Genomic DNA, 13,447 nt, shown 5'->3' with positions numbered 1-13,447 from the left:
CTTTTTGTTCTATTTTAATATCTTATTTTCTAAATAAAGAAAAATTTCAGTTTCTTAATTTACTAATAATATTTCCTCATTTTCATCTGTGAGGGTGGAAATTGAGTATTTCAAGGCCTTTTTGCTAACCCTCCGCTGGGACTTGCTGACTCAGCACCGGGAATTCCACACACAGGGAAAATGTGGTATTGCTGTGTCTGTCGTGCTTCTGAGTGATAACCATCACTTGTCACATTTGAAACATGACTTGGTTGCCTTTTTATATCTGATGCATTTAGGAAAAGTATAAATATTTCTGCAGTGTATGTTTTGTGAGTTGTGCCTGATCTTAAATGGGAACGGTATTTTTGTCTGTGTTAAATACAGTTTTCTCAAAATAAAACTGTCAAGGCTGTGTTTTATGGTGGATTTTATTTTCCTTAAGCAGTATCTATATAGATTTTTTCTTAAATTTCTGTAGTAGTTAAAAGAATCCAGACTCCCTGAAAATTGATGCATCCTCAAGGACTAGTAGGTTTGCATTTCTGGCATGTGCATCAAGATGAATAACTGTTCTTTAGCAGTTTGTATGGACTCAGGCTAAGTAGACCTCAACCTTTATCCCAACAGGAATTCCTAGACAAGAAAATTCTGACTTCATTTATGATTTATAGGAAGTAACATAAAACATGACAAAAGAAAAGCGTTCAGTTTTCTTCACAAGCAATCACGTGGGATCTGTGTGCTGCTTGAATTCGCCTTTGGGTCAATAGGTCAAATATTAAAAAGCATTATACTGTCCCAAAAAGTCCTCTTAAAGCTTCTAATGCTTTCCCAATGCTGATAATTTACTACCGTTAATAGCTACTCCTTTTCCAGTGCAAGTGTAGACAGTTAAATGCTAAGGCTTTGAATTTTACATGAAGAAATCTGAGTTCCCTGACATAGCTCCAACCTAGAGAAGCTTCTGAAGAGAAACATGTAAGTTCCTATTGATCTACAGATAGATGCAATATTGATAATAATTTAACCCCGTGTGCATATGTAGCATTTCAGATCTATGTTGTCTTCATTTTGCTGGCAGCTTTGAAAGGAAATATTAAAGGCAAACAATAAATGCATGATAATCATCAGAAGAGACACATCCACCTGGTTTTTTGCATCTTTATTAATCTGAATGTAGTTTTGAAAACATTTTCCAAGCACAGATCCTGATACTGCCAAGTGACACCAATGAAAATTTTGCTGTAGATTTCAGTTAGGGAAGAATCAGGCCATGACAGAGTAAATACTCTATCCTTAGGGAGAACAGCTACTAGAAATAGTGGACAGAAAGTCCTGAAGCCACCCTGGCCAAGTACGGGTTACGGGTGCATGAAAACATCTGTAACTTGTGCCTCTGCTGCTTCATTATGACATCCTATGGCCACTGGAAGATCAGACAGATCCCCTTTGCCACACTCCTGTTATTTAGAAAGTCCCATCGCTTCCTTTTCTGAGTTTGGGGAGCAACATGCAACCTCTGCTCTAACAGCTGACACAGTCTCCACAAAGTACATAGGAAGGGTTAATCCATAGGTTGATCTAAATGCTTTAAATCTACAGTCTGAGGAACCCAAGTTTGTCCTCTACAATGCCAGATTCTGTCTGCACTGAGCGAGTGGTATTATTTTATCCTGAGATAGACTAGGGAGAAAACAGTTTATTTCCGTTACCATTTGTAGTGGTTTTGGTCCAGTGTTACTGTCATGAGAACAGAGACATTCTGCTTGAAACTTTGAGGTAAGAAAGTAGCACAGCCCAGTCAGCTCCAGGAGTCACCAGACCATGGCTTGAGAGTTGCCACTTTGACAAAGGTAGACTAAAAAAGCGAGATCTAGAAAGTCTGTAATATTTTTAACCATTTACTCTAGAATCCCCATTGCTTTGTACACAAATCCAGCTTTTCAGGATCTGTTGTCGTAACTTTCCAGATTTCAGCTTATGCAAACTGAACTGTAGAATTCTTGAAAGAGTTTTATATTGTCTGAGTTCCATCTTGAAACTCTTTGTGTTTCTGTTAGGTGTTTGGGAGTATTATGATTTTTAAGTAGAGCAAAAATAATTGTCATTTTCTTTTTTAGATATTATTACGATTGGACATCTTTGCACTGAACATTTTACATATTAAAAAATTGCATTTCAATTAATTAGTGTCGCTGACACTGCAGATCTTTTTTAGAGAACTGAAGTAAGCAGTGCTACTGAATATTTACTATTTGTGTGTATCATGTTTTTCAAAATGCCAAATAATCACAAGAATCCATGGTAATGGGGTGGTTTTTGTGCATATTTCTAAGATTTTTTTTAAGAGCACTTTAAGTTAAGCTGTTAATTTAATTTTATTGATATAGTGCATACAGCAGTTTAGCTCAAATTAGTTTTCTTTCCTCCATTACTGATAATGGAAAGTTTATACTGCAGCCTGATTTCATGCTATGTCCTCCATAAAGCAAATAATCTCTTTTGTGACCTCTTCCTTCTCTGTTTGTGTAAGTATATACATGCACACATACAAATGCACCCTTTCTGTGGGACAGTATCATGTAAAACACAATTCAGTGAGAATGTGAATAGTAGGAGTTAAATTGCAAGATTCGTTGACTCCGTGAAGGGGCAAAGGACTTGACTCCTGTCTAAATATTGGTAAGAAAATCGTGGAAAATATACATCAATCAGCATGTCATTAACCCAGTATAGTATAAAGCAAATAAACATACCTGATGCAATATTGTCTAACATGCAATACGACACTGTGTCTTAAGTTCACTAGGACACAGCTGGTGACAAATCAAAATAAATAGGTAAGGTGTTCGACTTAGATTGCAGCTCATCTGACAAATCAGCCTTTTGCTTCCAGAGGTCATCAGTGAGTTTCTAATTTAGGGTTCATGGCTAGCAGATTATGTAGCATTTTCAGAAATTTTTATAGACAGGCTTCAGGTAATCTGAGGTGATTAATTGATTCTTACTTAACAGCAATATAAATAGCAAAGCGGTCGTTGAAACAGTATGAAAGAGAATACGGAGGCAACTGAACACCTTCAAAGCTAGAGTGACACAATGATTTTTGCAGAGGCTGAGCTGCCTTTTTGGCTGCCGTGCACTGTGCAAATTGGAAACTGTGGAAATTTGTTTCTAGGAAAACTAAGAAGTTCTAAAAATCTTACTTTGTAACAGCAGAAGTATGAAAAATAGGTTTTTATATCAGTCTGTGGTAGTTCTGGTTATGATAGTATTTTGTGGAAATAAAAGGAGGTACCATGTATCTTTTACAATGCTCTGAAGGCAGTGACGATAGTGACTCAAGTCCATATTTGCCACACAAGACGAAGGGCAAATCAAATCACCATTGGCAGATGAAATGCATGATGGAAGGTTCTGCAGCAGCTCTGTGCTGGACAGACCAATAACAATTCGGTTCCAGCAATATTTAGCTTTAGTAAATGCTGTGCTGTCCATGAACAAACTTAATTAAAAGAAAGCTGAGTCCAGCTTACACAGCACGGCACAGCACTCTGATAGTTTGCACAGTGAGAAGAAATGCTGGGCATATATAAACTGTGAACTCTTTTTAAAAAGTTCATGGTTTTAATTAAAACAGTACTTACAAATAATACTTCACTGTGGAGCTGATACAGGTTTTTGTGACAAATAATTTCCTACAATACTTTTGTTCTTTTTCTCTTCATAGGTCATGGTTTTTAGGAATTTGCTTGTCTGCAATTTTTCGAAAAAATTTGGTAGAACAAATTTTAGTCTGTGCCTTGTTTAAGAAGTAACTGCAAAGAGTGTTTCAGTGATGGCAGAGTAAAGCTGGGTGCCTGAGTCACATCTCTCTCTTCTCATTAGATAGATGATCCCAGGCAAAGGATTTCTGATGGCAGGAGTTCTTTTCTTGGTTCATTATAAAGCTCAGAATTACTTAAATTTACTTATGTAAGTAACAATAAAATACTTTTGAAAATCATTGGGAAAATGCTTTTCTTCAAAATAGCACTTAAAAGTGTTTTCTGTGTTCATGTGCAGAACCCCTTGTGTCTTTTCAGAAAGTGTCCTTGTCATTGTTAACAGGCCTTTGACATGACTTGTTGACAATCAGGCTTATACAGAAAATGCATGGTGCAGGTTTAGTTTTAGATATATTTATAATTTTGATGGATTGGGCTTAATTATTGCTGTACAATAGTTGCATAATTATGCTGAGGCCGAATCTCCTGCAGCGCTGTGGAAGAACCACGTTGCTAATAAATTTTGAACTGTCATAGTGTAAAAGTTGGGTAGGGTTGAGTACAGAAGAAAGAGAATTTATGAAACATGTAGTCAGCACTCAGTCTAAAAAGGTACAGTGACTACCATGAAGTAGATGTATCAGGGTGAAAGAGAGATTTAACATCTCAGGATGTTAAATCTTGACATATTGGAGTCTTTGAAAGGCCATCAAACAACACACAGATTCTTTTGAAGGTACCTAAGACAAAATAAGCTTCTTTGAATACCCCAATGTCTTCTGCTCTGCAGTACTTTCCCTGCGAAACCTTCAGGGTTTAGACACAGTCTTGGTTGATGAGATAGCTAGTGTTTGTGGCAGTACTTGCTGCAAAGAGCTCTGGAAGGACTCTTGACAAGGCGGCCAGCATCACTTTTACCAGTTTCTTTCCACTGTATCTGTTGGATTATCAGTACTTAGTGCACTAATAAAATCCATGTAAAGTTTAGGCTTTCTGTACAGTCTTGTAAGCCTTTTGGTGTGCTGCTCAATGAGACAGTGAAACCAGCCAGGGATCAATAGTTAACTGGCCATTGATTTAGCTGTCTGCACCGTTAAAACTGTGCCCACACAAAGGGAAGCAAATAAGCCGGTAAAAAGTCAAAGGAAACCCTGGCAGCTGCACTTGATTCATCCTGTTCACCTTGTGTTACTGCAATGATGGCTCAAAATATGTCGTTAGCAATTCTGAAAGGCTATATATGGCCTGGACCATTGCTGCAGTAAGTGTTTCATGTGGGTTGGTTTGGTTTTTTGTTCCTTCTTTTTATAAAAGAAAACATAATGTGAAAAATCTTTGAAAACAGGGCTACTATCACTTAATTCAAATCAGTGTATCTTCATTGATTTGCAGGCGCCATGTGGACGTACGTGGGCAAGATCCCAGTCCCCAACCACTGCCTAGAACCCCTCCCTCGCACCTCCGCTGAGAAGGAGGAAAAGGGTTTCCTGCCATTGCTTCTCTGATACCAGGAGGTGGTGGAGTTTGGGGTGACTTTCTTTTAACTTTCACACCACAAGCCCATATTCATCCTATCTAACTGTGCTTAGTAAGTTAGGAGCATCCTGCCATGCTTGGATAGGTCAGCGAAGAGAGAACCTCTCCAAATGTTATTTGCTGACATTAGCTATTAGATCTGTAGTTAAACACCTGATTTATAAATTCAGTAGGTTACTCTGTCTGAAAACCAGGCATCTTTCCTGTATGTGCAAAAATATGCCACATTAACTCTAATGTGAAAAAATAGCAGGAATAAATGGGGAAACAATAGAAAACTGTGGGGAAAAAAATCCTTTAATTTAGATTTTTTGTGTGTGAATCCAATCAAATGCGTATCAAATCAGCTTTCAAATCAATGTCTATTTCAGATGTCCTGGAAAGTTTTCATGATCTGCAGTACTAAAAAAGTAAATATTAAATAATAAAACAACAAGAAAAGATATTGAATGTGAATCTACTGAGAGAAAGTATTACATGCTTCCTCTAAATTTCATTTAAGCTCAGTGGCTTGTATAGAATCCAGTTTAGAAATAATCTAATAAACTGAAGATCAGACTGATGCTACCGTACAACTACAGTTTTCAAAATACTGAGCAAACACTGGAAAATTTCTGAAATGGCATATAAATGTTTCCATATAAATGATCTGGTTTCATATAAATGGTTCCACATAGACGGCTTTTTCCATAAAGAGTGTAACTATTTTTATGTTAAGGGGAGACAGAAGTTCAACTCAGATCTTTAAAGGAGGGAAGAAGTTACATACATAGCCTGAAGATCTGGGCAGTGGCCAGTAGGCAGAGAAGAACTAGTTTTGGGAAAATACTGAGGATCATTTGAGCCTGCGTCTAAAGTGTTCAGAAAGACCTGACCATGCTTCTAAAGGTGAGCTGTGATATTGACCCGTGTCAATGTTAATATGATGAAGCCTCAATTTATTAAAGATAAGAAAAGCGTATGATCTATTAATATAAATATTGATTATATCTTTAAAAAGAGGAGTTCAGAATCTCATCTTGATCCACATACGAAGTTATATTCCCAGAATAAATTTGGAAGATGGAAAAAGGAATCGTTTGAACTAACAGTCAGTGCTTAGCTTCCTAGAGCAAGCTGCTCTAAGGAGAAATAATTTAGGTTGAATAAAAAGAATTAGTACATAGGGTTCCCAAATAAACCAAACACACACGGTTTCCAGCCCGACTAAGATTACAGGAGGTTTGAGTTCCTTTTGGGAAAGAATAACGTAGCCAAAAACTGCCTGCCCCTCCCTACACATGTGTCTTTAAAGAATGCATTACTAAATGTACTACGTAAAGAGGCTCGGCCTCTTCTCGCACCACCAGGAATTGTTCTTTCAGCTTTTCATGCATTGCTTCCAAAGATTATCTCAAGATGGGAGGGAAAATCCCATCTGAGCGTTGTCCTTTCTTTCAAGAATGGCTGGGAGGGTCCAGCAAAGCAAACAGCAAACTTTGAGTTGCAGCACGCCCTCCGCTGGGTTTTATCCATTTCAAATGCTGTTTGTGTAGTGCGTTTCAAATCCTCTGCATTATAAACTTCTTCTGCCTTCTTGGCACAGGCTTTGGGAGCTGAGTGACTGGCCCAGTTCTTGCTAAAAGGCAGTGACAAAATTTCTGGCTGTTTGCCCGGTACAACTGCTCCTGACTGCTGAACTCCAGAGCCTTGCAGCAGGACGCCTGCTGCTGAATGCTGGAAATGCTCTGAGCTAATGGCAAAGTTGGTTTTGACCTATTGTTAGTTTGCAGTATTCACAATTTTAAACCTTCCTAGCTGTGGTTTTGGCCAGTTTGGGAGTGTCTATCACATACACCAGAATGGCCTAACTACAATGTATGCATACAGTAATGCCCCTGGAGACCACAGGCCAGAGCAACTGAGGTATTTGGGCTACAGCGATGGTGGAACAGCCTGGGGTGGGAGCAAAGAGAGTTGCAAAAAGCCCTGCACTTGTCTGGAGAGGTGCTTCAATTGGCTTAATTTCTTTTTTGTTGTTGTTGGTCCATTCTGTGGTACTCGGTGTATCCACGCAGACTGGCACACACCAGGACCCCAGAATGAGCTGAGTCTAGGGTGTGAGGCTGTGTCAGGATTTCGGAGGGTTGGGGCTGACTGGATGAGTTCAGCCCTGTTTCTCTGGGGCTGTGGTGCAAGAAAATGTGACCCTCCTTGGGCTATGAAATGGGAGATCTTGGGTAAAATGAACTTCAGCAAGGATGGCCAGGAGCAGGCTTTTGACGGTGCCTTGAGACTGCGCTTGCAAGTTTGCATGCCTTGAGCATGATGCTTTTGCAGCTGGCACACACAGCAGGCTCCACAGCTGCCTTCCCTTCAAGAAGCAGCAACTTGACCTGGTCTTGCACCCATTAATTAGCTGCGTTTGGCACACAGGGTCTGGGAAAGACAGAGGAGCCGTGCCGCTGCACTGCAGCTAGCCCTCCGCCGCTCCCGGCAGCCCCCTCCTCCTCCGAGCCCCTGGGATGGCAGCCGGCTGCAGCGGCCAGCCCTGGTCCCCCTGGGGGGCCCTTCTCACACGTGGGGGATCAAACCTGAGAGGCTGCTGTGCTTTGGGAAGACTGTGTCAACAGGCGTGTCATTCCCCTGCAGCGCGGGACGAGCCTGGTGTCTCTGGTGTGGCCTGGAGGGGGAAAGCGGGACAGGTACTGCAAAGCCCAGGTGGCAGTGGGGGCTCTGCTTGGCTGGTGGCCCTGCTGCGGTGGCTCTAAGTTGGCAGCTGTGGGGCATCCAAGGCATGGTGCTGTTGGAGGTGTTTGCGGGGAGCGTGTGGCTTTCTGCTGCCCGTCCCCTTCTGGTCCTGTCCGAAATATCAGGGGCATAAGAGGAAAACGCGGTTCTGAAGTGACCGTGAGTGTCACATGAATGACTTTCAGCTCTCTGATGACTGGTCAGTTTGGGACCGGACACAATAATAAATGGGATTTTAGCATCCCAAGGTGGTAAGTAGCATTTTTTAACGCCTAGTGAAAAGCCATAGAAAGAATAAAATGAACCAGAGCGGGCCTGGGCCACACTGTGTGGATCCAGACACCACAGTCGCCACCATTCTTGGAGGCTTGGGATGTGATCCTTCACTGAAGGCAGAAACCTGACCATCAACTAGTTGAGATTATGAAAGGCTAGTAGTTTGTGGGGTGCTTGGACTTACAGTTCTGGTTAGGCTTATCTCGTCAACAAACAGGCACATTTTGAACAGTAGGACGCCTGCCTTTCAAACTGAAAAGCTCGGCAGTTACACTGGGGCTAGGGAAGCGAGTACATCACGCAGGAGCTTGGGAAACCGGGGATGAAAAGGCTTGGACAAAATGAGGAGCATGTGTCAGCACCTCCACACTGCAGAGGGGATCTCTGCACAACTGAAAAAGAGCACGAGCAGCGCGGGTGCCAGATGCTGGGGGCAGGGGCCAAGGCTGAGAAAGGGGGGTTTGTGAGGGTAGGTGGCTGTGGGGTCTGGCTGCGCGGTGGCAGGGCAGCCCTGCTCCGCACCTCTCCTGTAAAGCCTGCTCAGCTCCAGGCTTTGTCACTGGGAAGGCATTTCATCTTGCTTCAGTTTGTGGTGTGAGATATGGCTTCTGTGGGGTGATATTTCTCTGTAAAGGAAAAGGGTATTTCTCTAAATGTTATAGTTGTATAGTAAGGAAAAATAACATGCAATTTTTTTCCTTTCATAGAAAACACTGTTGCGTTGTGGGGGTAGCATGAGTGGCCTCATCTGTCTCTCTCTGCTTGCAGCTCTTGTTTATCATGTTAATAAAAGATAGGCTCGGTAAATCCTTGTGAGAGAGTGACTATGGCCTGCTAGTCTTTCATTCATTCTCAGAGTGTAGCTAAACTTTCCACGGATATTTAAAACAACGGCATTTAATCTCTAACACAGTTAAAAGGTTTATGTGTTCCTATTCCAGAAGTGAGACACGTTGGCAGTGGTTCTTATTTATTTTATTTGTTTGCCGGAGCTTGAAAACTGAGTAGTCAAAAGAAAAGTTCTCATTTTAATATTCTGCGGGACTGAATTGCTTCAGTGAAAGCAAGGGCTGTTGTGCAGTTACTGATGCATAACTCTGCTTTTTTCATATTAGTCTGTCCTTTGGCTATGGGGATCTCATCTGCATAAGACTGTTAGGGTTTTTTCTAAATATCGACAAGGGATGTCAGTCAACCGATTGGTTGATTAATCAAAGTCCTTAACCAATCAATGAGTAGAGGTTTGCATAACGATGTGATTATTTCTGAAAAACTGTGCCTATTGGAATTGCAAACCTTTCCACTTTGATTTGCTTCCATAATGCCCCTGCTTTAACTGCCTCCATTGCTCACATTTTCAAAGTACTTAGTAACAATGAAGATGCTTCCTAATCTCCTCTATCTTTCCTTTTTTTCTGTGGCCTGTGTGGGGAAGAAAAAAGTAACAAGCAATAATACTTAAAGTTTGCACACAGAAAAGGGGGAAAATGTGGGAAAAAATAAGAGAGAAAGAAAATGTTTTGGGTTTTGTTTGTTTGTTTTTCCCAAAGCGAATAGTGTGATCTGAAGCCCATCTTCCTCCCTTTTCTTGCCCACCTTCCCTCCAGGACTGTTTGCATGATTTTCCTCGCATTGTCAATGCTGTACCAGTTCTGACCCCTCACTAATATCTTTTGGTTATTGGAGAGGAACTCGCCTTCGGATCTGTGTGAATGTAAATTGAAGTGAGAGAAAGGAAGATGACTGTGGGGAAAGATGACTGGAAAGGGAAAGAATGTTTTTCTAGATTTGGGGTTTGTAACTTCAGTTCAATTTGCAGTAAGTCGCTGTTTGTGTGTGTGTGTGGTTTTCCTCTCCTCTGCCCCTTACTGTAAGGTGTGGTAATAAACTGGGTATACTTTTATGGACAGCAGCTTGAAAATGGGCCGACTTTGTTCTTTTATTTCTGTTTTGTAAAATAACAGGGAATTCAACCTGCATGGTAATGTGTTGTTTTGTGGGGTAATGGGTCTGGAGATGCAAAGCTAGAATGCAATGAGCAATAAGCAGTACATCCAAAGGCAAGGGTTCACAGCTCTTAGGTCAGAATCCAAATTATGCAGTAAAACAGTATTAGACACCTCCTGATTTTGGACCCTTTGGGGTATCCATTTGCAGCTTTTCTTCTCATCCAAGAGGGCCAAAATTTCCCTTCAGCCTGGGGTAAGGGAAGCTGAAAACTTTCTTTGGCTTCTGATTCTGGTATTTAGCTAAGCTAGACTTTGTTTAGTCATTCTTGTCCCTGTAAAGATGGGGTGTGTGAATCACAGCTTGAAATGATTTCTGCTTCCATTTTCGAGGCCTTGAATGTGCAAGGCAGTGATGGAGCAGACATCTTGGTTCTGTCCTGTCTTCATACATCTTCTAGAAATAAGACATGTGTTTCTTTGTGTTTGACGAGACTCATCTGCACTGATTTTAATGGAGTGTAATTTGAAACTAGTTTAGTTAAACCAGGGCAGATGGCTGCAGGACTGCGTGTAATTTCTTCAGCGTAAGGTTGTGGTGCTGCTGCAAGATTATTAATCTGGTTTTAGGACACCTCATAGCAAAAAAAGATAATACTGCTGTCATATAAATCTCAGTGTTGAACAAGTACAAATTAATTCTGCCCATTAAAATGTGTAATGAAAAAGAATCAAAAATCTGTCTCAGAAGACTTTGTCAGGTAAGGTATTGTCTGGCTTACTGCACAGCGTAAAGATTGTATCTTACATTTTTGGTTATTAAGCATTAGCTAAAATTATGTAGTCATGCCTGATCCCAATCAGGCTTGTACTGACAGGTGATCAGATATTATGTAAAGCTCATATCAATGAAAATGGAACCAGAGCCATGAAAATTTGCAAGGGCTTAACTAAATTGATTTAATGTAATCAAGAGCTGGTTGTCTGTAGACAAGATTTTTATTTACTGCTTTAATACACTTACTTTATGTACGGCATCTATGCCTCTTTCATGTTTCTTTGCAGTAGTTCAGCAAGCAAGAATAGAAATTGGAATGGTTGCCAAAATGGAAAGCTTAGCCTAAAAATCTGAAATAGAACGAGAAAGCTGTCTTCAAATTTGTTTCTCAATTATTCATACTGCAAGCTTTATTTTATAAGATATTTTAATTCAGTCTGAGAATAAATATGTGACCTATCTGACCAGGACCTTAGATTGAACTGCAGAACTCCCCCCACCCAGTTAGCTCTTGTTGCACATTATCATCCAAGACATTTCTGATGGGGAAAATAAAGAAAAGATACTATGGAAAGTGTTCTGTGTTTTGAACCAACCTTGCTCATGATGAACAGGTTGAATGGGAAGTCTGCAGGCTGGAAAGCACATCTGCTTAAAACATGTGTTGAGCATGTTTTAGACATGAAACATGTCTTTATTTATGTTAACAGTGAGCACATTTGTGGAAATCATGTTTTCTTCACAATCTGTTTGCTAAATTAGGACACAAACCCGAGACCACTTGTGCATGAGAGTAATTTTCTACAAACGAGTAGTGTCGCTGAGTTCAGTAAGAGCAGTCACGCACAGAATTAAGTACATGCGTGAGAGTTTGCAGAAATTTGGCAAATATGTTGTTGTCGTGAACAGATTGCCCAGCTTTTCTTCTAATGCAGCTATAAATTCTTGGCTTGGTCCTATTTTGAGTAGCCAAGCTATTCTATTGTGCTAAGCCTAACTGAGGATATTTCTCTTGTTTTGTCATAGCAACAAGAGCAAGATCCCACAAATCTATACATCTCAAATTTACCCGTTTCCATGGATGAGCAGGAACTGGAGAATATGCTGAAACCCTTTGGACACGTCATTTCCACCAGAATATTAAGAGATGCTAATGGAGTCAGCAGAGGAGTCGGCTTTGCCAGGTGAAACCTTTACTCTTTTTTGATTCGTGCGCATTTTTTGGCTTTGGTCCTTTGCAAATGCTGTCGATTCCGTAACTCTGAAGCCTCATAGCTATGGAAAATGCCAAGCAGCACCTTTATCAGATTGTGTGTCTGTTCTTTCCACCGAGCTGAAGAATACCAGTGCAGAAGGATGTTCATTTCATTGCTCTGAAAAGTAGTTAATTGTATGTATGTATGTATGTGTAAATAAAAATCGCTAGGAATAGTGAGCTCTCCATGCAGTCTCAAGCTTGGATAATAATAAATGTCCTACAGCCAAAAGCACACACTTGGTGAAGAAACCGTTTAAATGTTTAGCAAAGATTTTGCAACAGGAAAAAGTAAATTTAGCAGTTGGAAGAGCAAAGGGGAGGAACTATAACTGAAGAAGTGTGGCTTCCTTGAAAGCTGCAGGGAACTCAAGAAGAAATATTGAAATATTAAAAGCTTAAGAAGAAATATTTGCATATAACAAGCCCTGTCGGAGTAGTCAGATATTTTAGACAGAATGGGCAACATATTATTACCATGTAGTTCATTGTCAGTACAGATAGACAAGTTTCCATGTTTACTCTCAGGGAATATTTACATAGATTCTCTTCAGCTTGAAACATTCTTAAATCAAATAGTTTTCTTTTGAAAAGCCGATGAATAGAGAGCTATATATAGAAAGGTATTGAAAAAGCAAGTAAGAAGAGAAATTTGCAATTGTGCTGTAAATCAGCCTTCTGCTTCAAAGGAAAAGGAAAAAAATCCCAAATCATTGTTTCTACAGAATATTCATAACATTGTCCTTTGTAGAGGAGGCGAAACGACTTAGTCATCTTGCGAATTTCTTTGAAATACACCATATCTTGGTATATCGTGGCACTTCTGTTAGTTGTCATAACACCACTGAGTGAAATGGGGTACTGTATGATAAAAAGGTAGCTTGCAAGATAAGTGACATTGTAGCGTTACCTTTGTCCTTGATGTGAAAGATCATCATGCATGGAGAATGTTAAGATAATATTGTCTGAATTCAAATGGAAAAAGGCAAAACATTTATGCTGAAAGATGACACACTGTTCCTTACGCATTCTTGCAGATAAAAACATGAATTTTTCTAGCTCACTAAATACAGATTAGTGTAACTCATGGATAAACTTGCATTTTAAAAAATTAACTTTGTTTGTGGAAATGTATTTAATTATGTAACATATTTCAAGAAACCTTTAGTGATCTAAC

At 40.1% G+C, this 13,447-nt stretch overlaps 1 protein-coding gene across 1 annotated transcript in view; it reads left to right on the top strand.

Annotated features, from left to right (window-relative positions):
- Positions 1-13,447, top strand: part of RBMS3 (RNA binding motif, single stranded interacting protein 3) — a 452,729-nt gene that overhangs the window by 294,670 nt on the left and 144,612 nt on the right. The window contains exon 5 of the mRNA XM_009324176.1: positions 12,042-12,199. Within this exon, the coding sequence (XP_009322451.1) occupies positions 12,042-12,199 (158 nt within the window). The remainder of the gene's footprint in view (positions 1-12,041; positions 12,200-13,447) is intronic.

Source organism: Pygoscelis adeliae, unplaced genomic scaffold (assembly GCF_000699105.1).
Source record: "Pygoscelis adeliae isolate BGI_AS28 unplaced genomic scaffold, ASM69910v1 Scaffold25, whole genome shotgun sequence".
Lineage (NCBI taxonomy): Eukaryota > Metazoa > Chordata > Aves > Sphenisciformes > Spheniscidae > Pygoscelis > Pygoscelis adeliae.
This window is presented reverse-complemented; position numbering and strand designations above follow the sequence as displayed.